The sequence below is a fragment of the Harmonia axyridis genome, chromosome 3 (genome assembly GCF_914767665.1).
Source record: "Harmonia axyridis chromosome 3, icHarAxyr1.1, whole genome shotgun sequence".
Taxonomy (NCBI): domain Eukaryota; kingdom Metazoa; phylum Arthropoda; class Insecta; order Coleoptera; family Coccinellidae; genus Harmonia; species Harmonia axyridis.
In genome coordinates, this window is record NC_059503.1 from 1,210,158 (window position 1) to 1,235,601 (window position 25,444).

At 39.4% G+C, this 25,444-nt stretch overlaps 1 protein-coding gene across 2 annotated transcripts in view; it reads left to right on the top strand.

The window, feature by feature from the left end:
* LOC123676602 (gamma-aminobutyric acid type B receptor subunit 1) overlaps window positions 1-25,444 on the top strand; it is a 165,799-nt gene that overhangs the window by 133,900 nt on the left and 6,455 nt on the right. For both annotated transcript variants that reach the window (XM_045612665.1, XM_045612664.1), the window contains exons 9-11: window positions 18,853-19,003; window positions 20,060-20,309; window positions 24,936-25,175. In XM_045612665.1, the coding sequence (XP_045468621.1) occupies window positions 18,853-19,003; window positions 20,060-20,309; window positions 24,936-25,175 (641 nt within the window). The remainder of the gene's footprint in view (window positions 1-18,852; window positions 19,004-20,059; window positions 20,310-24,935; window positions 25,176-25,444) is intronic.

Below are 25,444 nucleotides of genomic sequence, written 5' to 3' on the forward strand. Positions count from 1 at the left end.
GCATTACATTTTAAATATGATTTCTGGCATATAACCGCCACGGCTGGCTCGGATGTAGTCCAATCCGGACATCCAATTTTAAATGACTTCTTCCAACATTTGTGGCCGTATATCGGCAAAAACACAGCGAATGTTGTCTTCCAAATGGTCAAGGGGTTGTGGCTTATCCGCATAGACCAACGACTTTACATAGCCCCACAGAAAGTAGTCTAGCGGTGTTAAATCACAAGATCTTGGAGGCCAATTCACAGGTCCGAAACGTGAAATTAGGCGGTCACCAAACGTGTCTTTCAATAAATCGATTGTGGCACGAGCTGTGTAATATGTTGCGCCGTCTTGTTGAAACCACAGCTCCTGGACATTATGGTTGTACAATTCAGGAATGAAAAAGTTAGTAATCATGGCTCTATACCGATCACCATTGACTGTAACGTTCTGGCCATCATCGTTTTCGAAGAAGTACGGACCATACACTTGAGGATTAGCTTCACTCCAAATGCGGCAGTTTTGTTTGTTGGCGTAGCCATTCAACCAGAAGTGCGCTTCATCGCTAAACAGAATAAAATGGACGTAGTGCGCGATACGTATTCCGCACATTATTATTATTTTCGAAATGAAATTGCACTATTTGCAAGCGTTGTTCAGGCGTGAGTCTATGGATGATGAATTGCCAAACCAAACTAAGAATAAATCACTTGATAGCTGTTGAATCGGTGGCCATCTTGAACAGTAATGCCAACTTAAAGTTATATACCTCGAAAAAAAACACCCGTCAGAAATGAGATTTTAACCTCCTTGAAACCATTTCAGTTTATTTGTTCTACCAAATGAATCTATACTCTCCTGGCTCTTTTGGAACCTTCAATCGATGTTGGCCAATGATGAAATGGAAACGTTTTGTGCAATTTTGGATATAAACCTATAGATCCCATTTTCCAGCTGGAAAATGGAGTGAAAAACCTGAGAATAGCATTTTTCCTTAAGGGACATACCAGTTAATCAAAAACATTTGCTCTCTTCTTATTCCAACTCCTAGACCCACGCCAAATAATTTGGAAACTTAACAAGTCGAGCAGAATGAACTTCATCTTCAGGACAGCAGGACGAACTGTTCACTTTGAACTCGAAGTTCCCAATTACAAAGTTCCAGGGTCCTGGCAAAAAACTTCGTATATGCGGATATTCCTAATCATCCCTTCGTCCTGCCCCTCCTTACCCGGCCGCCCCTGCAGTAACAAAAGTCCCATAATTCCCTTCGGAAAATCGGGATTCATCGGGATGGAATTAATGTAAATTGAATCACGAATCCTGTTTCAATTGTCAGGCGACATTCAGCCAGATGAAACTCCTGAAATGCCTCGGGAAAATAGATGAAAAGCGCCGCCTCCATGATTAATATTGTCGAAACGGCGTTACCAAGGTATGCCAGGTCTGACAGATAGCTAACATCCATTTAGGCGATGATCAAACAGGGGTTGGAACTTTCGTCCAAACCAAAGCGGAATTTAGATTTTTTTGTTGCTGAATTTTTAATTCTTGCTCGCGATTGTAAAGAATGCTTGAATTGGTAAAACCAAACAGGACCTATTTGTACTTTCAACGAAATAGGTATTTATATTGAGAATATTACACATATCTATTCCAAATTAGAAATTTTCCCTGACCTTTAAAACATTTTTTTTGAAGAAATATGTCTACCTTCGGTAGCACAGTGGTTTGGGAGACGGCTGTGATGCTGAAGGTACCGGGTTCGAATCCCGGCTAGGTCATGGATGTTATGGTATGAAGAGGTTTCATGCAAGAATAGCTTCAAGCTTAATGTCGCCTTGTTGTATCTAATTGAAGAGTTAAGTCGTTAAAAAAAAAAAATAATGATAATAATAAAAGTTCCCACATTGGAATTGTACACCTTCATATTAATTGATTCGTTAACGTAGATTACGAGAATGTTTGCAATTCAGAGATTAATCTATTATTTCAGAAATTATAGGTTGTAAAGTGAAATTTTCAACAATATTTTGATGATAGTCTCGAAACTGTCAACTCCTTTTGAGGCAAAATACGGACTTGGAATCTCAATATGTTCTAGATCAAAGCTGGATCTACAGAAAACATTTTTATTTGAGGGAGCAGTGACCTATATTTTAGGAGATATAACGATTATTGTGTAGAGATTCAATTTTTTCCGTGTTTTTCCAAATTTTGAGTTCAAATTTCCGTAAACTGTGGGGTCTACGAAAATCAGTGATTAAACGATCCCCAATCAGCCGAATTTAATTTTCTATGGAGATGCGGTTTTCGCCAATGAGTTTCTCATGGAAATGCGCCCTCCCACACCGACATCAGTTTTCGTCTATCTAAAGGGTGTTTTTTTTAGAGCTAAAGAACTTTAAATTGCAATAAAACAACGATGGATTATTCGATTGACATGAATTTTTTTTATGCGCAAGATAATCTTGTGGCATTACATTTTAAATATGATTTCTGGCTTATGACCACCACGGCTGGCTCGGATGTAGTCCAATCTGGACGTCCAATTTTCGATGACTTTTTCCAACATTTGTGCCCGTATATCGGCAATAACACGGCGAATGTTTTCTTCCAAATGGTCAAGGGTTTGTGGCTTATCCGCATAGACCAATGATTTTACATAGCCACACAGAAAGAAGTCTAGCGGTGTTAAATCACAAAATCTGGAAGGCCAATTCACAGGTCCAAAACGTGTCTTTCAATAAATCGATTGTGGCACGAGCTGTGTCATGTTGCGCCGTCTTGTTGGAACCACAGCTCCTGGACATCATGGTTGTTCAATTAGAGAATGAAAACGTTAGTAGTCATGGCTCTATACCGATCACCATTGACTGTAACGTTCTGGCCATCATCGTTTTTTAAGAAGTACGGACCAATGATTCCACCAGCCCATAAAGCGCACCAAACAGTCAGTTTTTCTGGATGTAACGGTGGTTCGACATACACTTGAGGATAAACCTCACTCCAAATGCGGCAGTTTTGTTTGTTGACTTAGCCTTTCAACCAGAAGTGCGCTTCATCGCTAAACAAAATTCGCTTATGATAATCGTGAACAACGGCACATTATTTTCGAAATGAAATCCCACTATTTGCAAGCGTTGTTCAGGCGTTAGTCTATTCATGATAAATTGCCAAACCAAACTGAGAATAAATTGGTTGACAGCTGCTAAATCGGTCGCCATCTTGAACAGTAATGCCAACTTAAAGTTATATACCTTGAAAAAAAACACCCTATAGTATAGAAATACTACATTACATATCATTCAAAAGTGTACAATTTGGCTCACCCTTATACAGTCGTATTTTAAAACAAATTCGTCATTGTTTGGGACCATTCCCAGCTCAATATCCGAAAATTACATACATTATGACGAAATGACAGAACCATCTATCTGTTCGGTGAACGAGCTCTCAAAAACTGTTAATGACAACAATAATGTAACTCTTCCAAACCGAATGGAAATAATTCAACATATCAAGCTCAACCATCGTGCAACCTTTCAACCGCATGGAAATTAGGGACACATCAGTGCAATAATCACAAATTCAATAAACTCGGGGGCTAATCCCATTATAGGGGCAACAGGTGCAGGTACATTCCGTTCATCAATTTGATGGATACATATAAAGTACATTCCGCAGTTCTGGCAGAGCAATCAAGCCTGGGCTCTCTATTATATTGTCCATTAAATGCAATCACTTTATGTAACTCAGGTTATAAGTTGTTTCGCCCCATTTATTATCGTCAGAACCGTAGTTGGTCTTATTGATGCAGCAGCTGTGACTTATCTCAATCTTATCATCCGACATTCCGTTTCACCCTGTAACGGGTGTTTTTTTTCGAGGTATATAACTTTAAGTTGGCATTTCTGTTGTTACTGCTGTTAAGTGATTTATTCTCAGTTTGGTTTGGCAATTCATCATGAATAGACTCACGACTGAACAACGCTTGCAAATGGTGCAATTTCATTTCGAAAATAATAATTCTGTGCGGAATACGTATCGCGCACTACGTCCATTTTATTTTGTTTAGCGATGAAGCGCACTTCTGCTTGAATGGCTACGTCAACAAACAAAACTGCCGCATTTGGAGTGAAGCTAATCCTCAAGTGTATGTCGAAACACCGTTACATCCAGAAAAACTGACTGTTTGGTGGGCTTTATGGGCTGGTGGAATCATTGGTCCGTACTCCTTCAAAAACGATGATGGCCAGAACGTCACAGTCAATGGTGATCGGTATGGAGCTATGATTATTAACTTTTTCATTCCTGAATTGAACAACAATGATGTTCAGGAGCTGTGGTTCCAACAAGACGGCGCAACATGTCACACAGCTCGTGCCACAATCGATTTATTGAAAGACACGTTTAATGACCGCCTAATTTCACGTTTTGGACCTGTGAATTGGCCTCCAAGATCTTGTGATTTAACACCGCTGGACTACTTTCTGTGGGGTTATGTAAAGTCATTGGTCACAAATGTTGGAAAAAGTCATCGAAAATTGGACGTCCAGATTGGACTCCATCCGAGCCAGCCGTGGCGGTCATATGCCAGAAATCATATTTAAAATGTAATGCTACAAGATTATCCTGCGAATAAATAAAATTCATGTCAATCGAATAATCCATCGTTGTTTTATTGCAATTTAAAGTTCTATAGCTCTGAAAAAACACCCTTTACATTTACCTATCACAGAAACAGAAAGTACTGAGCGTATGAAAGAAGTTTGTTGTCCTTTTCTGGCAACTGTGTTGGCCTCTTCATTTCCTTCAATTTTCGAGTGACAGGGAAGTAGTAACCCAAATTAAACAAACTTTGGTTTTCTTGCCTATTCCGTTGAGTCACCAATGGTAATAACGTGCAGCCTGCTAAGAGATATCGCCAATTCGTCAACCAGAAACGAAGCAATTTCAGAATAAAACTCACAACAAACGAAATCCAAAACCCGATCGGTGAAAAGATGGCTAACCATTAAACGACGAGGGTACTGGCCAGACTCATCACCCTATTCACCTGACTATCCAGTCGGTATCGTGAAAAACAGCAGGGGGTGGGGGGTGGACGACATGCCGAGAGCCAATAAAAGGTCCGGAACAATAAAAAACGACAAAAGTCCCCCGGGGGGATCGAGGAGAGAAGTCGGATATTGGCAAGTTCGACCCCAATCTTGTCAATAACAGCGGGGACAGCAATTATTAAAAAGGAGAAATGAGACAGGTCGCGCCTGGGGAATCGGGAAAAACGTCGAATTTCCACCTCATTTTCCTGCGGGATCCGTGACGCAGAGTTTCGTCCTGCAATGTCAACAGAAGGTTTCGATTTTTCGACCGCCGGCAATGTAACCCTTAAAGTATTCGGATGGAAAAGAAATATCCTGTGGACATTCCTGCAAAGAGTGAGCTGCTACGCTGAGCGAAAAAAACTGGGGCTTTATTTGTTGTTCCAGAAATCTACAAGCGCGCTTTCGATTACTGTTTGTATATTGACTCAGTAATCGAAGGGTTCATTTTATTTTTGATGGGGAAATCAAAGCAAACCAAGCTGAAGTAGGTAATTTTTTGGGTAGAATTCGGCCTTCGATTTGCTCAATCAGTACTCTGTAGATTGTATAGCTTGTTTTTAACTTCAGCCTTCTCGATCATATTATGGCGTTTCAGAACTGGTTTATACAGAGTGTTCCGTAAAGACCACGTCAAACCGAGGGAGAATGTAGATCAAAGGATAACCCACCTGCTATGACAAAATTCCCATTATAAAAGTCTTACCGTTTCGAGATATTCGGTACATGCTCTTCAAGAATGTTCCTTATATACCTATCAGCATTCATAACTCCATTATCAACGACCACTAGGTCTGTGCGAGCAGTCAGAGATATTCCACCCCATACCATAATCGATCCTCCCTCGAAACCAGTAGTATTCAGGAAATTGCACTGAGCATATCTTTCATGTGGACGTCTGTATACAAGAGAACGTCGATCACAATGGTAGAGGCAGAATCTAGACTCATCTGTGAAGAGAACTCTTTCCCAATCAGCCTCTTCCCAATGGATATGCTCTCTCGCAAAATCCAAACGCGCCCTTCGATGGGCTGGGGTGAGATCTGGGCCTCTTGCCACGACACGAGGCCTTAAATCATATTCTCTGAGGCGATTTCTTATTGTCTGAGTGCTAATTTGCACCCCATGAGTTTGTTCAAGCTGATTTTGAAGGAGGCGAGCGGTTGCAAACCGTTGTCTCAACGAAAAAACTCTCAAGTAACGTTCTTGAATGGCAGTTGTTACCCGTGGTCTACCCTGTCCTGGTCTTCGGACATTCATACCTGTCTCCCTGAATCGCTGCAACATTCTGGACACACTTGTATGGGAAACTCCAAACCTTTCTGCAATTCTTGTGTATGTCCACCCTTCTTCTCGCAAAACTACCGCTTGGGCACATTCCTCTTGGGTCAAATTGCGTGTTTCGCGTTGCATAGTGATCGAGTGTAGAAAATCAAACGAAAGAAAAACTATTGATCACTAGAATTGATCGAGAACAACTGATTTCAGAATGGAGCCAATACATTCAAAATCTGATAATCTCATCTTCTTTTATTACTGCTGCAAAAAAAACAACTGTATTGAAGAAAAACGTTGAAAGTGGATAACATATGCATGCATAATTCTGATCAAAATAATTATCATTGAAAACACCTTCAGTTGTAGAATAAATTTGAGATTTCCATTTTCCATAATGTGCGTTAATTTTTTTTGCGCAGTGTATTTGATCTAATCTGATCTAGAGCTGACCACTCCAGATATGCTCGCAGAATTACTAAACTTTTTTTTGTTTGTCTACGTTAATTTTCTCGGCAATAGAACGCTCAAAAAAAATTATGATATAACAGAATCGTCCATAATTTATCGAATTAGTTTTCTTCGCTCCATTTACCAACAAATACTCGTCGGACTTAATTGTTCTCTTAAATGACCCTAGAAAGCTCAAAACAACCTGACAAAAAGACATCTGTTGAACGTCCCCAGCGTTTTCTTCCCTTTAAACAAATTAAATTCAAGACAACCCTTCCGACGACCTTCAACCCCGAAATCTCTCTCTCCAAAGTCCCAAGATCGTCCGGCACACAAAAGAATCATCACGTTCCCTAATCGTATAGCTGGGCCTTATCTCAGACCGCACTCCAAACGAAAGCGGCCTTTCCCTCCTGCCTGCCTGCCCCTAGAGGGGCGCCACAGCCGTTCCCCAAACGAGATGCGACGTTGCCGGCTCAGCCGACCCAGATCGGTCCCGAATCACGCAGGCAATTAGTCGATCTCGCATGAGGTGCTGGTCCTTCGGTTTCGGATACCGATGGGATTGCGGATTAATATTCAATATCCGATTCCCGGAGGTCCCGGGGGTGCGATACTTCGTCGCGTAGAGGGGGTGGGAGAGGAGGAGAGGAGGTTGGTACGTCGACATAATTCGAAACCGCCACCGGGCGGCCTACCATTGATGGGTTGCGGATGGAATCTGAATAATTGCTCGTCTGACGACGTAGGATGCATTTGCGATGAAGCTGACCGCATTTCTGGCGTTGAGGTGGAAACGCCTCATTGACATCGTCGATGATTTGGTGTTACGAGGGAATCGGTTTCGAAAATGTTGAGAACCTCTTGTTTTTTTTATTTTTACGACATCTCATCTTACTCGTTGATCTGAAGGTGTCTTAACTCACCTTAACTGCTCCAGCCAATCTTTAAAATCAGTCTGTTTCCAGTACCTCTTGACGAAATATCAGACTCAACCGATAAAACAAGTTTTATTCTCTTTTCCTTGAACAAGGTTACATAAAGGGTTTTCCACTATTCATTTCGAATAGATCGCTATATGGGCTACTGTCACTTTTGAAGCTGTCATCTTTTGACATTTGACGAGTAAAAACTACGCTAATACTAACGCAATGAAATTTCGGCCGGCAATAGTGAAACTGGTGGTAAAAGATGAGATGTTTGAACAAGTTAGTGATGTGAAGAATCAAAAGTAAAACAAACCCAGGTTTTTCGATTCCTTGTCGATCTTGGGAAAAAGGCAGTCCACAAATGACATTACACCGTATTTTCCATAAAGACTCAGGCCATAAGGCTTTTAAAGTACACTTCATCTTCAGTGATGAAGCCTATAAAGTGATCACAATTGGCTAGTGACATCTCTAGCTACAAGCCATCAGTTGCAACTGAATCACACCAACAAGAAATGTAGTATGTGAACCTTTCATTGAAATCGTAAATCTTCAAATTCGGCAAGATCCATGGAATTGTATTTAACTGGATAGGTGCCATGGATGGTGAATTCCAAAGATGCTCCCTTCTCTTTGAAGCCGTTTTCATTGAATGAATATCTTTTTGTGTTGAGCATTGGTTACCACTGAAGTGAACAACTTTTACTTCCATGGGAAAGTCAGCAGACGAGATTTGCAGGCTCTGTGGATCGGAAGCAGAAACAGCCGAACACTTGATATGCAAGTGTCCGGAGCTGGCTGTACTAAGAACCATTCACATGAGTAAACTGGTTCTGGATACCAGAGAGGTAACGGCTAAGGCCCCTAGGGAGGTTGTCAATTTTATAAACGTCGTTGACGACCTCCTTGGGTTTCTATGAATGAGTAGGGTAGTGAACAAAAGATCTGCATGGTCGCAGTTCCCGGAAGGCTTACCGAACCAAAACGACCCCAGTTCAAATAATAATAATAATACTCTCATGAAAATAGTAGCTCTCACAGTATTAACGTTTTCAGCTGATCTTGCAGGCCTATGGACATGATTCTTTCATCTTGATGTATCCGAGGTTTGCCCTAACACATTAATTGTTGACATAAACGGTACTCAATTGAAAATATTTCAATTTTATAACCTTTCATATACAACCCCTGCAACCTGAATAGCGTTCATCTCAATAAAGAAAATTGACTGTTCGCACTCTGTATCATCTCCATTGAAATCCGAGCATGGCCTTCAAGACCTTCCCTTCCATATTTCTCCAGATTAAAAGCATAATTTACGCCCGAGAAACCGATAGAGTATAACGAGTCAGAAAATTTCTTCTGCGAATCGCAAGTTCGGGCGAATTCTCCCGATGATTTCGAGAACCGTTGGTAATTCAGATTTATGGAGGCCCTTAGGGAGATAATGGAAGTTCGTTTAAGCTATTAACCACACATTGCCTCTCTCTTGGACAAGGGAAAATTGGCCGAGCCGGCCAATTATGGCCCGATTCCTAGAGCAGTGTTTCAAGTCTTGGGTTTTATTTGTTCAGTGCAGCCTGGGCTCGGCTTCGATCGGTTTTCGGCAGGAGCATCTTGCTCTCATGGGTTCGATGATCGGAGATTCTCATCACTTCTTGAGGGAAACCATGTGGTCACCAGATAATCTCGCGAGATTTCTCCACGCGTCTTCTTTTAGTTATTTAGAGGCATCATAGCATAATAATAATAATAATAATAATATTTATTAATCCTGTGAGACATATAACAATGTATAGGACAAGTCAATACAATTTCAACGGCTTTAACCAAAATTACAATAGTAAGATTTCTTAACATTTATTTTTTTTATGTAGTATTTTCATCTTGAATATCTCTTCACATTGTTCACTTGTATGATTATTGAGACTTAGGGTTCTTCTTCTCTCCTTTTTCGCTGGTGAAAATAATGAACTGTGGATCTATTTGGCCAATTCGATTCTATCATCACTTTGTCATTTTCACCAGTGGGAATAAGGACTTTAAAAGACGAGTAACTATTTGGGAATCGTGATTTAATTGGCTTACATATCACTTCAGAGAAATTCTGCTTTAAAAACGTTGTAAGATCCTCAGCTGCAGTGTTAGGTTTAAGGTTTGTTACATGCAGTGCCTTGTATTTCTTGATCCCCTCTACAGCTGATGGACCCGAGAATGTTCCTGTAACTAATGCAGGACGGGAACTTTTTCTATTTCGTTTTCGAGAAACTTTTTTCCATTCATTATTTACCTCACCATCAAAGGAGATGTTTTTGATATCTACACTCGTACTGAGACTGACCTGTTTATTTAGAGGAGGATCCTGATCTTTCTTTATCAATATTTTCTTGTTCATACTTTTTATTTCAGGTGTTTTATTTTTGTTTACTATTTTTGACATTGTTGGCGCTTCTGCAAGTGGAGATCTCGCCTCACAAATTTCTGCCGTGTAAGTAGATAGCACGGTAGCCTCGGGAGCATCAGTTACAGTATGTCGATCACGATCGCTTTGCTGAACCTTAGCGTTATTCCCGTTGCCTGCGTTTGTTTGTTTATTTAATTTTTTGTTCAATTGTGTTATAAGGGAATCTTTTTTTGTGATGTTATCTTCTAGGATGGAGATTTTATAATTCATTAATTCGATATTTTCTTCCAGTATAGAGTTTTTACTTTCCAGTTCGGCAATTATCTTAAACAAGAGTTCTTGTCGGCCTGAATCTTTATCGATTAAATTAGACGGAGTTTTCACTTGTAGGTCGGTTCCGACAGCTGTATTCATATCTGAATTGTAATTTACCTTCTCGCCAGTCGATGAAATCGCAAATTTCTGGTCACAACACTTCGAAATTTTCAATCCACAACTATTATGAAATACTTTAGTGCATGAATTACACTTTACACTAATTTTCGCAATATTTCTTTTGCAATAAGCGCACTTGTTTGCAATACTTGAAAGATCGTCGCTTACAACATCGTTATCTGTTGAAGCCATATTGCATACTTTATACTTCTTTCAGTACATAAACTTGCCAATTACTTTCCATAACGAATTTGCAGGATCATCAAGTCTGAAGGAAAGGAGAGAAATGTTCCATTTAAATATAAAATTTGGTATGATAGCGAGATTTTGAGTCTATGAGTTTTCTACACCTCATAAAGAAATGGATCATATGTCGAATATAATTCTCGACTTCTTGAAAGTAATGGACATCTGTTTCATCCTCAAACTCATATTATTGATACATTCGACTAGATAAAAATCAGTTTGCCATTGTCTCACAACATCTATCATATCATCAAACTTTTGTAATGCCATACGGTAGTTGCAACATATTTAAAACTGGGAGTGACGTGGTTCCTTTGTTACCTCAGCAAAGGCTTCAGAAATAGCTAAACAAAAATCTTTGTGGTGTAGGTTGTAGATTTAAAATGGGTTTAATGAAACCTTATGGTCTATTGTGTCCCCCATCAGAGCTGTTCTCGCCATAAACCATCGTAGTCTACAGTTTTAATGTTCTAATTTACTCCATTAACTGGAATGGCTTCGAGAAGGTTCTTCCTCACTTCAACAAGTCTCTTGTTCAAATCATTTTTTGCGTTGGCTAGCGATGCAGAGGAATTCCATCTCCAGGTGAGCCGGAGTTCCTTCCTTCTCCTCACAGAACCTACACTCATCGTTTTCTGCTAGAATCATTTTCATGAGGTGCTTCCTGAGGCGCGGATGCCTTGTACGAAATTTAGAAGATATTGCATATTCTTGCTGAGATACAGAAAGTTATTAGATCTCTCAGTATCAAAGTTTCGAAGAAACTTTTTGGAATTATTCAATCTGGGAATATTTCGCCAGAGTGTTTCTCTTCCGGTTTTTTCCTTCTCTTGAAACTCCTTCTTAAAGGAACAACTACACCACAGAAAGGTTTTAGTACTTCTTCTTCATTTCCTTCAATTCCCGAGTGATCGGGAACCCAGACTAGACAAACTTGGTTATTCTTGCCTATTTGGTTGAGTGAGTTGGAGGTAACAAGCTTAAAAATTGTATCCACTTATAGTATTCACGATCTCCCAAAAAAAAAAAAGACAACATCTACATCGTAGTTGGCTAATGATAGTCTTCTGCATCTTGAGATCCTCAACTGGCTAAAATATAAGTTTATTCTTTCTTATAATTGTTGCCGAATAAAGACATAGCTGTTGGTGTAATCTTGCCTTTAATTTTCAAGTCTGCCTCCTTTGTTCTTCCTGCGAAATTCATAAATGTCGAAGCGAAAAACCCCACAACCATTCCAAATTTGAGAAGCCCGTTACGAAGCGACCGAAGAACACAACTCTCTTAAAACACACCATTTGAATCGCAAGCGAAACGAAGAAGACGTCAAACGCAGCCTGGGCGCCAAAGAGCGTACTTTCATCCACCGAATCGAGGTGTGTGTTAGCGCTCCAAGAACTGTCGGCATCCCAGACGTCTCTTCTTGGCGCCCGGATCCATCGTGAGGCAAAAACGCCCCCGTTCGGTGAATTACGCTGAGTGAATTAACCGATGCGCCCACCCGGTTCCTTTGAACCGGCGGATCGCCCACCTGAGCCGCGGGCGGTGGGCGCTTTAATTTGAAACCGCCGAATTAGCGGGCGTGGGACTCTTGTTTCGGCCCCTCGTGTCGAGTTTCGGGGTTAAGTGATGATTGTGTGTATGTCTGTGTGTGTGTGTGAGAGAAAGGAGAAATTTCGTTTTGTATCGTGGGGCACAAAAGGAAAGTTTGGTTTAGTCGGGAACGTGGGTCTTTCAGGACCTACGCTTAATTTGCTTGATTAATAAGTAAAGATCACTTTGATATCGCTTCTAAACATACAATTTTCGTAGCGTGTAGCTCTGTGGCTATAATTTCTGTTCGCGATAGAGAGTCTTCGTATACGTCATTCAGGAAAGATTTTTTCACCAGTCCTGGAGAAGAAGCTGGTTGGTCAAGCAGTTTGAAACTCAGTTCTTTCAATGTGATCATAGTTTCCAACGATTTGTGACAAAGAACTTGTCTCGATGGAAGAAATAACAGTATGTACTATGAACTATTGATGGTCTTACCTTTGTTCAGATATTCAATGAACAATATACCATGAAAGTCTCATAATATAGGGTGGTTTTTTTTTCGAAGTATATAACTTTAAGTTGGCAATACTATTCAAGATAGCGACCGATTTAACAGCTGTCAAGTGATTCATTCTTAGTTTGGTTTGGCAATTCATCATGAATAGACTCACGCCTGAACAATGCTTGCAAATAGTGCAATTTCATTTCGAAAATAATGGTTCTGTGCGGAATACGTATCGAGCACTGTGTCCATTTTATTTTGTTTAGCGATGAAGCGCACTTCTGGTTGAATGGCTACGTCAACAAACAAAACTGCCACATTTGGAGTGAAGCTAATCCTCAAGTGTATGTCGAAACACTGTTACATCCAGAAAAACTGACTGCTTGGTGCGCTTTATGGGCTGATGGAATCATTGGTCCGTACTTCTTCAAAAACGATGATGGCCAGAACGTTACAGTCAATGGTGATCGGTATAGAGCCATGATTACTAACTTTTTCATTCCTGAATTGAACAACCATGATGTCTAGGAGCTGTGGTTCCAACAAGACGGCGCAACATGTCACACAGCTCGTGCCACGATCGATTTATTGAAAGACACGTTTGGTGACCGCCTAATTTCACGTTTTGGACCTGTGAATTGGCCTCCAAGGTCTTGTGATTTAACACCACTTGACTACTTTCTGTGGGGCAATGTAAAGTCATTGGTCTATGCGGATAAGCCACAAACCCTTGACCATTTGGAAGACACCATTTGCCGTGTTATTGCCGATATACGGCCACAAATGTTGGAAAAAGTCATCGGAAATTGGACTTCCAGATTGGACTACATCCGAGCCAGCCGTGGCGGTCATATGCCAGAGATCATATTTAAAATGTAATGCCACAAGATTATCTTGCGGATAAATAAAATTCATGTCAATCGAATAATCCATCGTTGTTTTATTGCAATTTAAAGTTCTATAGCTCTAAAAAAAACACCCTTCAGAACTATACTGCTCCAATGATTTAATTCATGTGCATATTCAATAAAATATTGGTTCATATCTAGCTGAATTCATATTTGTTGTTCTCAATCAATGGCGCAGTTCTTCTCTCCTAACTGACAAATCAATAGGTACAAAATTTCAGCAAACTCTTGTCGATGTCATCGCTCCCCCACCAGATTAGTATCGCATAGCCTGATTATCCGTGCTGCGGCAAAAAAAACTCATCGAAAATTGTTGGTTTAGCGTAACGAAACCTCTTCCTCTTCCTCAAACCGCCTCACTCTACAGTATCTTGTTCCGGGGTCCTTTGATGCAGACAGGCTCTCCCCGAGGAGGAATGACTTTGAAACATGACCCTCCTTCGGGCGTTCACGCTATTAAAAATGGCCCTGGAAATTTTCCGTCCACAACAGATTTCTACCTGATGATTCTTTTACACTAAAAACAATGTGTTCTATATTTAATTCCACGTCTACAAGTCTTACAAAATTTTTATGAACCTGTGATGATAAATCACAAAGAAGACTCTTTAAGTTACTCATTTTGTTTTTGGCATTACGTAGTTTTGGGTGGTTTTGGCTTTTTAATGATCGAGAATAAAAATAGACTTCCCTTCAGTTTTTACTTCCATGATCTTCGAGTCTTCCTCAATATTATTGCAGTTCTTATTCTAGGTTTTTCTTAACCACCAACTTTTTAAATTTTGAGTCAAGAATATTCTCAAACTATGAGGTTCAATTCGCTGATGAATATGAATCGGAAAGATCTAGAAACTCGAAATTTGTAGGGTTGACTAAACCAGAATATCGAAAAAATTATAAAAGCTTTCAAATACGTCCTTGGGGAGCTCCTGACTTCACGTATTTTACTCATTTTTGTTAATTTTCATGAACGTAGTCAAATCATGTTCATGTTCATACTATTGCGTTTTTAGTTGATTGAATCGACTAATTTTCATTACACTAATTCAATTCCGTATCAATCCCGATCCTCCTAGACTACAGTTTCAGACTTCTCTCAAAAGAAAACAGTGGCGTGTATGCCTTGATCGTTCCAGTATCTTATTGTACTTATAAAGGGTGTTTTTTTTTAACACTATAGAACTTTAAATTGCAATAAAACAACGATGGATTATTCGATTGACATGAATTTTATTTATCCGCAAGATAATCTTGTGGTATTACATTTTAAATATGATTTCTGGCATATGACCGCCACGGCTGGCTCGGATGTAGTCCAATCTGGGCGTCCAATTTTCGATTACTTTTTCCAACATTTGTGGCCGTATAACGGCAATAATACGGCGAATGTTGTCTTCCAAAATGTCAAGGGTTTGTGGCTTATCCGCATAGACCAATGACTTTACATAACCCCACAGAAAGTAGTCTAGCGGTGTTAAATTACAATATCTTGGAGGCCAATTTACAGGTCCAAAACGTGAAATTAGGCGGTAACCAAACGTGTCTTTCAATAAATCGATTGTGGCACGAGCTGTGTGACATGTTGCGCCGTCTCGTTGGAACCACAGCTCCTGGACATCATGGTTGTTCAATTCAGGAATGAAAATGTTAGTAATCATGGCTCTATACCGATCACCGTTGACTGTAACATTCTGGCCATCATCCTTTTTGAAGAAGTACGAACCAATGATTCCACCAGCCCAGAAAGCGCACCAAACGGTCAGTTTTTCTGGATGTAACGGTGTTTCGACATACACTTGAGGGTTAGATTCACTCCAAATGCGGCAGTTTTGTTTGTTGACGTAGCCATTCAACCAGAAGTGTGCTTCATCGCTAATGGACGTAGTACGCGATACGTATTCCGCACAGAACCATTATTTTCGAAATAAAATTGCACTATTTGCAAGCTTTGTTCAGGCGTGAGTCTATTCATGATGAATTGCCAAACCAAACTGAGAATAAATCACTTGAGAGCTGTTAAATCGGTCGCCATCTTGAACAGTAATGCCAACAAGTTATATACCTCGAAAAAAAACACCCTATACACATGTATTTGCATCGTAAAAATAGGAGAATTTTTTGGAAAATTCCGTTGAAGCTTTAAGTCAATTTCAGGATATATTATCAATAAAAGATGATGTCGTGGCCTCCTTGATCTCAACCGCCCTCTATTCCATAATCGATTCACCCCAATCCGAGGCCACTCTCTAATCTAAAGCGAAAAAAAAAACATTCCCCAATATCATCCCCTGAAAATCCAACGACGTCAGTTATGATAACTCAAATATTTGGAGTCCCGAGCAGCGAAAGGCATCCCCTCACTAGCGGTGGATGTTTTAACAATACTTTTCCTTCCGGGAAAATTGGGGTGATCTCCAGAGGGACGGGAAATTTACTTGTAATTAAATATTGAACGTCGACTGGAGGAAGTCGGGATACGTTTCCGAGCCTCGGCATTAGAAGATTACACAAATTTGAAATGTTTATAGTGAGGAGGGGTTGCAAATTGTATGATTAAAAGGGTGGGATCTCATATCATGTCGAAAACTCTGCTATGACGGGAGGAAGAGGGAAGAGTCGGAGTTCGTCCTTCTCTTTCTGTGGGATGGGTTTCGATTTCGGGCTAATAAATACGCGCTGTGGAAACGTCAAATTCTGTTTATGTTAGATCGGGTATTTTCCTGTACACAGTTTCGATGGAAATGGCTCTGGAGGATTCGAACCGGAGCAACAGCGCCCGTCTCATTTCAGATACCAACTTTACATCGATTCCAGTTCATCAAAACTTTTCGATAACATGGAGTATCACAAACAAACTCCAATTCTCGATAATTTGCCCTCTTTTTAGTTCCCAGTTGTAATTACCGCAGTAAATAGTGGAAAAAGTCATTATTGTAGTGCTTTTTTTATTATTGTCAGATCTTTACCTCTTTCGAAATAATGATGAACTTTCTCATTTCAAATGGATCATCTTGTTGATTTTTTGCCTTTTGAAATCCTTAAGAAATACTTACTATTTTTTTATGTTGCATTCCATATACCTAAATTCCATAATTGCGGAGTTATAGCTACATTTCGAAGTTGAAATAATACATTTGACTATAAATGAATATACTCGTTCAATTTGAATAATATTTAAATGTTTGTTTCATCTTTGGGGTATGTCAACATTCGAGTAGTAGAAAAATTATGAATTTTAAATAACATACAAAAAAGGCAATTACAGCAGATGCTCAAACTATTGACCGTTTACTTCAATACTGCATACTTATATTTATTGAAAGTTTTTTTCGTAGCAGCCATAGCCATCTGTATTATTTCAATTTCGTCAAAGAGAATGTAAATCTAGTTATAACTCCGAAATTATGATATTTATGTATATGAAACATTATATAAAAAATATTTGATATTTCTTAAGGATTTCAAAAACCAAAAAATTCTAGTTCCATAGCATATCATAGCATAGTCCCCCTTTTTTGTAATAATTATACCAGTTTATCGAATTTTTATTAATCTTCACTGCAGATTTGGGTAAATAACTTATAATTCATTTAATCATCACAGCTCTCGAATGGATCTCAATAATAATTCGGATTTTGCTGAGAATTACTAGAGGATTGTTTGAAATTTTTCTCGAAATCGGTGGTAGATACGGCAAAACTACGAGAAAACAAAACCAATTCAAAAACAACTTGTAGACTAGCACTTTCGAGCTTCGCGTAAAATTTCGTATTGATATCAGATTTAAAACCAAAGAAAAGTCAAGCAGAATACCAAAAAAAAAAGCTAAAAACATTGACGTCCAATAGAAATAATTTATGCGGTTCCCAAGAAGTCATGGGTGCATACACCTATCTATTCTGTGGTCTCCAAGGAACAATTGGCGCATGAACGAGAGGCCACTCAAATGTGCTTTCCTTCTTTTTCTGCTATTATCTACATTTTTTTTAATTTCGGTGCTTCGAATTCAAGAGTGGAGAATAAAAGGAACTTCCAATAATGAACTAACTCATTCCGAAATTCAAGCAATTTCCTCTCAAAGAAATTATCATTCGACTCGACTCGAATCAGAAAAAATACAAATGAATATTGCTGTAACTCATACAGTTTTTCAGCCCTCATTAAATTCACATCAAAGGAGTTTCATCACGCGAATAATGTAATATTCAATAGTTGAGTAACCACATCATGCTCCAAGTTTTCTCTCTCTTCATCGTTATGGAGATCACATGATCCTTACAATTTATTATCATTTCTGAAAATTGGGCTCAGACTACTTTTTTGTTTAATTTTTTTTCTAAAGGTCCCCATCATCACATTGACCTTTAGTTCCTGAAAAAATACAAATAAAAAGTCCAGGAGCTTATGTTCATCCAAACGTTTTTAAGAACACTTCACAATTCACAGTTGGCGTTAAGTCGATGAAAACTGTTAATTAAAAGTTGACGTAATAAAATTGCCATCGTAATATACTGCAACCATAAATATTCCCTCTATTCGCTTAGGAAAAAAAATCAGGTACTCTCATTGACAGTTTCTGATCATTATGACCCCCGGAATATATGTTGAAACTTCGCTGAGCCGGCCTATGTGCCCCATAAAACCAATTTACGCGCTATCTATACCAAACTCGACGAACTTTGCCGATAACTCCATCCTAACGCCCTCTGAATTCCGATCGTGAAACTAAAGTTGAGAGCATCGGATGACTGCGAGTATCATTCCGAGCCGAGAAAATCGATAGTGACATTATGGAATGAGTCCCGGTTCTAGATAAATGCCGTAATGGCAGAATTTATACGTTATAGTCTCTTATAACTCCACTCTAAGGCTTCATTAAAGCCTGCTCCCTACGTTAACAGATCTTTATGTACCTATTCCAAAACACCAATTGCTCCAGAACAACCTTACCCTATAGATAGTAGAAAATTTTATCGGTTGGAAAACTTCCAAACTCAGACCAGATGATCTCGTTTATGGAAATTGCCCGAATTTCAGCAAGAAAATTGAAAATTGTTTTTTTCTTTCTTTTCAGCTGGAAAAGTGCCTCAAGATAGAACAATTATAAGAAGAGTGTTAAGAACTGTTTCCCTGCCTCTTTTTATATGCATGTGTATCATTTCCAGCTGTGGTATCATCATAGCTGTCAGTTTGATGATTTTCAACATTTGGAACAGTCATAGAAGGTGAGTTTTTCGAAAGAAGATTTTTCTTAATGAATTCGTAGCTCGTTCAATTGATTGATCTACTGAATATCTCGTCCTTTCCTTCGACGAAATGAAAATGTCAAAAAAAGTATAAGGTTAATTTGGGTTAAGCTTGGTTGTAGATAGAGAGAAGAATACCAACGCAAGTAAGTTGGAAAAAAATAAAACCTTATTTACATACGAAGAACTTGAAATCAATATCATAAACCACAACTAAAAGAACAATACCCCAAGAAATTTCAGAAAGGAGTTGAAAGACAAAACTCCTCAAGAGCCAAGCAAATCGAAAAAAAAAACTGACGTTCTCCGTATGGAGCCATAACTTTTTTCTCCTCTCCACTCAACTTATCTTCCAATCCCCAGTTTCCACATTGGAATTGCAGGAGTCGGCGTTCCTCCAAGGCCTGCTCAGACCCAGACCGTGTTTAGTATATGACGTCATAAATCCATTGGTACCCGGTTTCATCTGATTCCTAGTTAGCCATAAATTCTCGCTTTACATCCGACGTAAGATGTTCTGGTAATGGGGATTCATCGCCATTTTGCCCTAGCTGAAATACGGCACCAACGCCAGCTAGACCAGTGATATACAGTCTTGGAGAATCTGCTATCTAATAATCATCTGTCATGCCGTAATGTATTTCGACGGTTTCACCAAGAAAGTTCAATAATTCGCGAACTTTCCGCGTTATAACTCACAATTCAGATCAATTATTCATCTTCTGAAACATCTCGGAGGCCAGGGAAGAATTATCTTTGCATTTTTGAGGACTGCTGGTATTTCAATATCATCTCTACATTCAAAACGAAAAGGGTTCAATTTAAAATACTCTAAATTGAATTCTTTGGCTTCGAAATACTCAAAGAAAAATGAAACCATAGGTAATATGAAATTTTACAAACAACAAAACACGTTCGGCCCCAAAAAAAAACCTTGGGGAACCTCAAAATCAAAAATAAAGATATTCATACCAAAACTAACGTTTTTAACGTTGATAATGCGGGATTTCCAGTGACGATATTTCTCCTTTACAGGGTGATCCAGTCCTCACATCCGGTGTGCAACACCATCATGCTGTTCGGAATAATCGTCTGTATGACGTCAGTGTTTCTTCTCGGTTTAGATGGTAGGTTCGTGTCACCTTCGACGTACCCCTCAATTTGCCAAGCGAAGACGTGGATGCTGACCATAGGCTTCACCCTGTCTTTCGGTGCAATGTTCAGCAAGGTCTGGAGGGTGCACAGGCTCACCACGAAGGCTAAAAGTGACCCTAAGGTCAGGACGGTGAGTGTCTATGGAGGTTCATCATTGTTTTTATTAGTTTGATAATAATTAGAAAAATTGGTTGATGTCTGAAATTAATTATAATAGCAAAATATTTGATGGCTAAAAAAAGTACCTCCTCGAGCGGGACTCGAACCCGCAACCTCCGAATCATTAGTTCAGCGCTCTCACCAACTGAGCCACCAGAATTAAAAAATTGTCTGTTTGTCATTAAATATTATGCTATCAATAATAAGGAGAATAAATAGCAATGCCAATAGAAGTGGTCCCATTTTGTCGTTTTTTTATGGATGAATTTTAACGATATTTTAAGCGAAAATGTGTTTTATTTACGTTTATTTTCGGAACTATAAAATGTAGAACTTTTCATTCACGGAATTATTTGGTCCTACTGGTTTATGCGGACCATTCTGTATATCTCATTTTCAAATATATGTTTTTACTGCCGAATCGTCGGAAACTTGGTTATTTCGAATTTTACACCTATGCGATGTGATCCTAGCCTAACCTCCTCTCTGGCAGATTGGAGCAAGCTCCGGCCCAGGCTCGTTTGAGTGATCTCTCCTCGAGAAATACCCAAAAGATCCACATTTCATGTTCGCGATGTTATTCCCGAGTAGGAACGAATTTCATTCCGTTGCCACGTCTGGATCCAGCCCAAGGCAGATTTATCACTTTTTCCTCATTTTATTACCGTTGGAGTTGAATTTATGGCGAGTATCACTCCGGTATCTCGCCACAAATAATTCTCCTATTTTATCATCTGTTGTTTATGCTTTCGTTTAATCCATTTGAGTTCCTTGGCAAATATATATGTAGGGCTCCCTTGCCGAAAATACTTAAGGAAATGTACCGAGTGGGGGATAAAGATTGGGTTTTATGCGGCCAGCGGCTCGTCTGCTTGTATTTTTAGGAGGTTTGGGTTGGAGAAGTTTCGTAATGCGTTTTGTTGTTTGGATGTTTCGAACTTATAGTTGATAAGAAAATAATAACGTTTATTGTGCTCTTGTGCTTAGTTACTCATTGTTTATTGCCCACACAAATCTTTAGTTATTTACTTATATACTTATACTTATTTATAAAGAATACGCTACATTTTAAAACACATTCAAAATGTGTAAAAAAAGTAAAAAATTAAATTCAGACTCCCTAAAAGTTATATGATGTAGTTATGGAAATTTCAAATTTATTCTACAACTGAAGGTGTTCTCAATGATAATTATTTTTATCAGAATTATGCATGCATATGTTATCCACTTTCAACGTTTTTCTTCAATACAGATGTTTTTTCCCAGCAGGAATAAAAAAAGATGAGATTATCAGATTTTGAATGTATTGGCTCCATTCTGAAATCAGTTGTTCTCGATCAATTCTAGTGATCAATAGTTTTTCTTTCGTTTGATTTCTACACTCGATCGCTATGCAACGCGAAACACGCAATTTGACCCAAGAGGAATGTGCCCAAGCGGTAGTTTTGCGAGAAGAAGGGTGGACATACACAAGAATTGCAGAAAGGTTTGGAGTTTCCCATACCAGTCTGTCCAGAATGTTGCAGCGATTCAGGCAGACAGGTATGAATGTCCGAAGACCACGGGTAACAACTGTCATTCAAGACCGTTACTTGAGAGTTTCTTCGTTGAGACAACGGTTTGCAACCGCTCGCCTCCTTCAAAATCAGCTTGAGCAAACTCATGGGGTGCAAATTAGCACTCAGACAATAAGAAATCGCCTCAGAGAATATGATTTAAGGCCTCGTGTCGCGGCAAGGGGCCCAGCTCTTACCCCAGCCCATCGAAGAGCGCGTTTGGATTTTGCGAGAGAGCATATCCATTGGGAAGAGGCTGATTGGGAAAGAGTGCACTGAGCATATCTTTCATGTGAACGTCTGTATACAAGGGAACGTCGTTCACAATAGAAGAGGCAGAATCTAGACTCATCTGTGAAGAGAACTCTTTCCCAATCATCCTCTTCCCAATTTCTCCAAGTTAGGTGTTCAAAGTTAATGGAATGAAAAAACCAGCCGAGTTCTTCCTCCCCGAATCAGAACCAGCGTTTTTTTTCCAGAATTTCGTGAAATAGCTGGAAAATCGTGGTGTAAATTTTCCGTTGGCCCACATGATACATTGATTACGAGTTTGGCTACACCAAAAATTTGTGGAATATCTCCGTGAACAGGTATCTACCGCAAAAATCGATTTGTGCATAAACTTCAGTAGGAACGACTCTTCCGATAAAGCAAAACCGCTGTTTTCTTCTTTCATACGGCGACTTTCTTTTCAGCGACCAGTCGGCTCAAAAACCGAACAAAACGTCTCACTTCCCAGTCGCGTCACTTGCCACCGCGCGCCTAAAGCCGCGTCTCCACTAGATAACATTCAGAGTCGCCGTTTTCCGAGTAATTTCTCAACGCGTCGGCCGTATACCCTCAACGGAAAACGAGCGGGTTCAAAAGGAACACTGAGCGACGGGTGAGTTATCTTTGAGCCCCCTCCCGCGTCCTGTTTCGAGTTTGAGGGACACTTCCCGGATCCGCTAACGCTTCCTCGAAACCCGGACGCGTCGGGAAAAACATTTTCTCGGAAGGGGAAAACATGATCCTGAGCTCGCGTTTGTCGGAATTTGAGATTTGGTCACATTGGGTAATTCGGTGAGAGAAATACACAATGGTGTATGATTTTTCTGTTATTTGAATTACATATTCTCCTAAAACTGTCTGGTGTGTAGTCAACCTGAAATATTGTTCAGTTGCTGATGAAACGGTGATTGTTGGGTCGTGAAAACATAATAAGAGATGAAAGTTGAATTAGTTATCAAAATTATGATGATATCGTGCCAAAAACTTCACTATTTGACCAATCATTTCGATTTATACTTTTTAGTTTAGAAATATACAACTTTGCTTCAGCCGTTTTGAAATGAATGGCTGTAGCGATAAGAGGTAGTCGAAATAAATAGATCGTAGAAATCATACAATAAGCTCAGGTATTTGTTAACATAACGCCATCGAAATTATAGTCGATTTGTGTCTGCATCATAAAATTATTCTTGGTTGAACATGTCAACTTACGAGCCAAATTGTCCTCAGTTGCGGAAAGTTTTAATTTTCTGCTTTAATATCAAGAAATCTGCGGCTGAGGCTCATCGAATGCTCTTGAATTCCTATGTGAGGCCACTTTTAGTGGAAGAACGTGCCGAGAGTGGTTTCAACGCTTCAAGAAGTATGATTTTGACGTCGAAGACCAGCATGGCGGTGGAAGAGAGAAGGTTGTCGAAGATGCAGAATTGGAGGCATTACTTGATCAAGACTCGTGTCAGCAACAATAATTGGCAGGATCATTGGGAGTGACGCAACAAGTCATTTAAAAAAGCCTGAAAGTCATGGGAATGATTCAGAATAAAGGAAATTTGGTGCCCTACAGGTTAAAACCGAGATATGTTGAACGGCGTTTGTTTGCTTGTAAACAGCAAGGCAAAGATGGAAAGGATTTCTGCATCGCATTGTGACTGGAGACGAAAAATGGGTTCATTACGATAATTCCAAGCGCAGAAAATCATTTGGATATTCCGGCCATGCTTCAACATCGACAGCCAAGCCGAATATTCACGGTTCCAAAATCATGCTCAGTATTTGGTGGGGCCAGCTCGGCGTAGTGTACTATAAGTTGTTGAAACCGACTGAAACAGTCACAGGCGATCGTTATCGAACGCAATAAATGAGTTTGAATCGAGCTTTGAGGGACAAACGGCCGCAATACAACGAAAGACATGAAAAATTGATTTTTACAATGCTCGAACCTATGTTGCGAAAGTGGTCAAGACATACTTGGGAAGTTGATCGAAAGAAGAGTTGTCTCATTCTGCATAAAACAAAAAGTAACAAACAAATATTTCCATCAAATATCTTGCAGTTGAAATAGAGGAAAATAATCTCATTTCCAGAACATAGATGGTTTACTTCTTGAGAAACCTAGGGGGGCCAAGACTTTTGACGATGTGTGTTTATCTACTTTCTGTGATCACGAAATGATCAAAATCGAAGGAAAACGTACCCGAAAAATAAAATCCGAGTGCCTTCGGCCTTTCCATCGGACCGAGAGTGGAATTGGGAAAATCCATCTCGTTTAGTGCAAACATCCAGTTCGTGTGAAAAATGAAACCTTTCAATTGCCGATATTCAATCAATACATCGAGAAAAAATTGCAGTAGTACCCCCGGGGACTAGAAACTGTATATATCTAGGGACCCGAGATTCCCTGCTCCAGTCGAAAGCCAGATTAATGGGAGGGGGATTTGACTGCCTTGGGTGATCACGGCTTCATTGTTTTGGACCCGACGAATCGGGGAGGCTAGGTCAATCGTGATATGGAGAGAAAAGGTCGCTCGAAGAGAATTGTCGATATTAAAGGGACCCTATTACCCCAAAATAGGTGGAGAGATCATTAAGTTCCTAATGATTTCGATAAGGAAAATACCAACAATGCAATTTGATCTTATTTGACATAGACTGTCATCTATTGTACATAATTTCTGAATTTCTAAATTGAAGGATAATGTTGAGTATAATATATATATTTTTTCTTATTATCAATATAATCGGTAAACTAACTCTTTATTTTTTTTCCCCAGAAAAAGGTCCAGCCTTGGAAGCTGTACTCAATGGTTAGTGGTTTACTAGTTATAGATTTCGTAATATTGATCGCATGGCAGATCCACGATCCCCTTCAAAGAAGGGTCAAAGTGTTCCTCCTTGAGAATCCTGAAGATTCAATGGACGATTCCAAGATAAGGCCAGAACTTGAACATTGCGAGAGTAGAAACAACAGCGTTTGGCTTGCTGTCATCGGAGCTTACAAGGGTCTCGTACTGGTAAGTTTAATTTCATTAGACTTATCTGCAGTTTTGGCTATTGATCAGCCAATGTCTTTTTCGTACCCTTGATAGGAATTTTATTATCTCAACTTTGATAAAGTATGTGATCCTAAAATCTTCTTGCTGTTATTGTGCAATATAACACTTCACACAATAAATTAGAAGAAATAGATTCAATTGGTATAAATAAGAGCTATTCTATTTTCCAAATCATGGAAAAATAGCTTAGGTCAGGTTAGAGTAGGTTAGGTTAACAATTCTTTGAC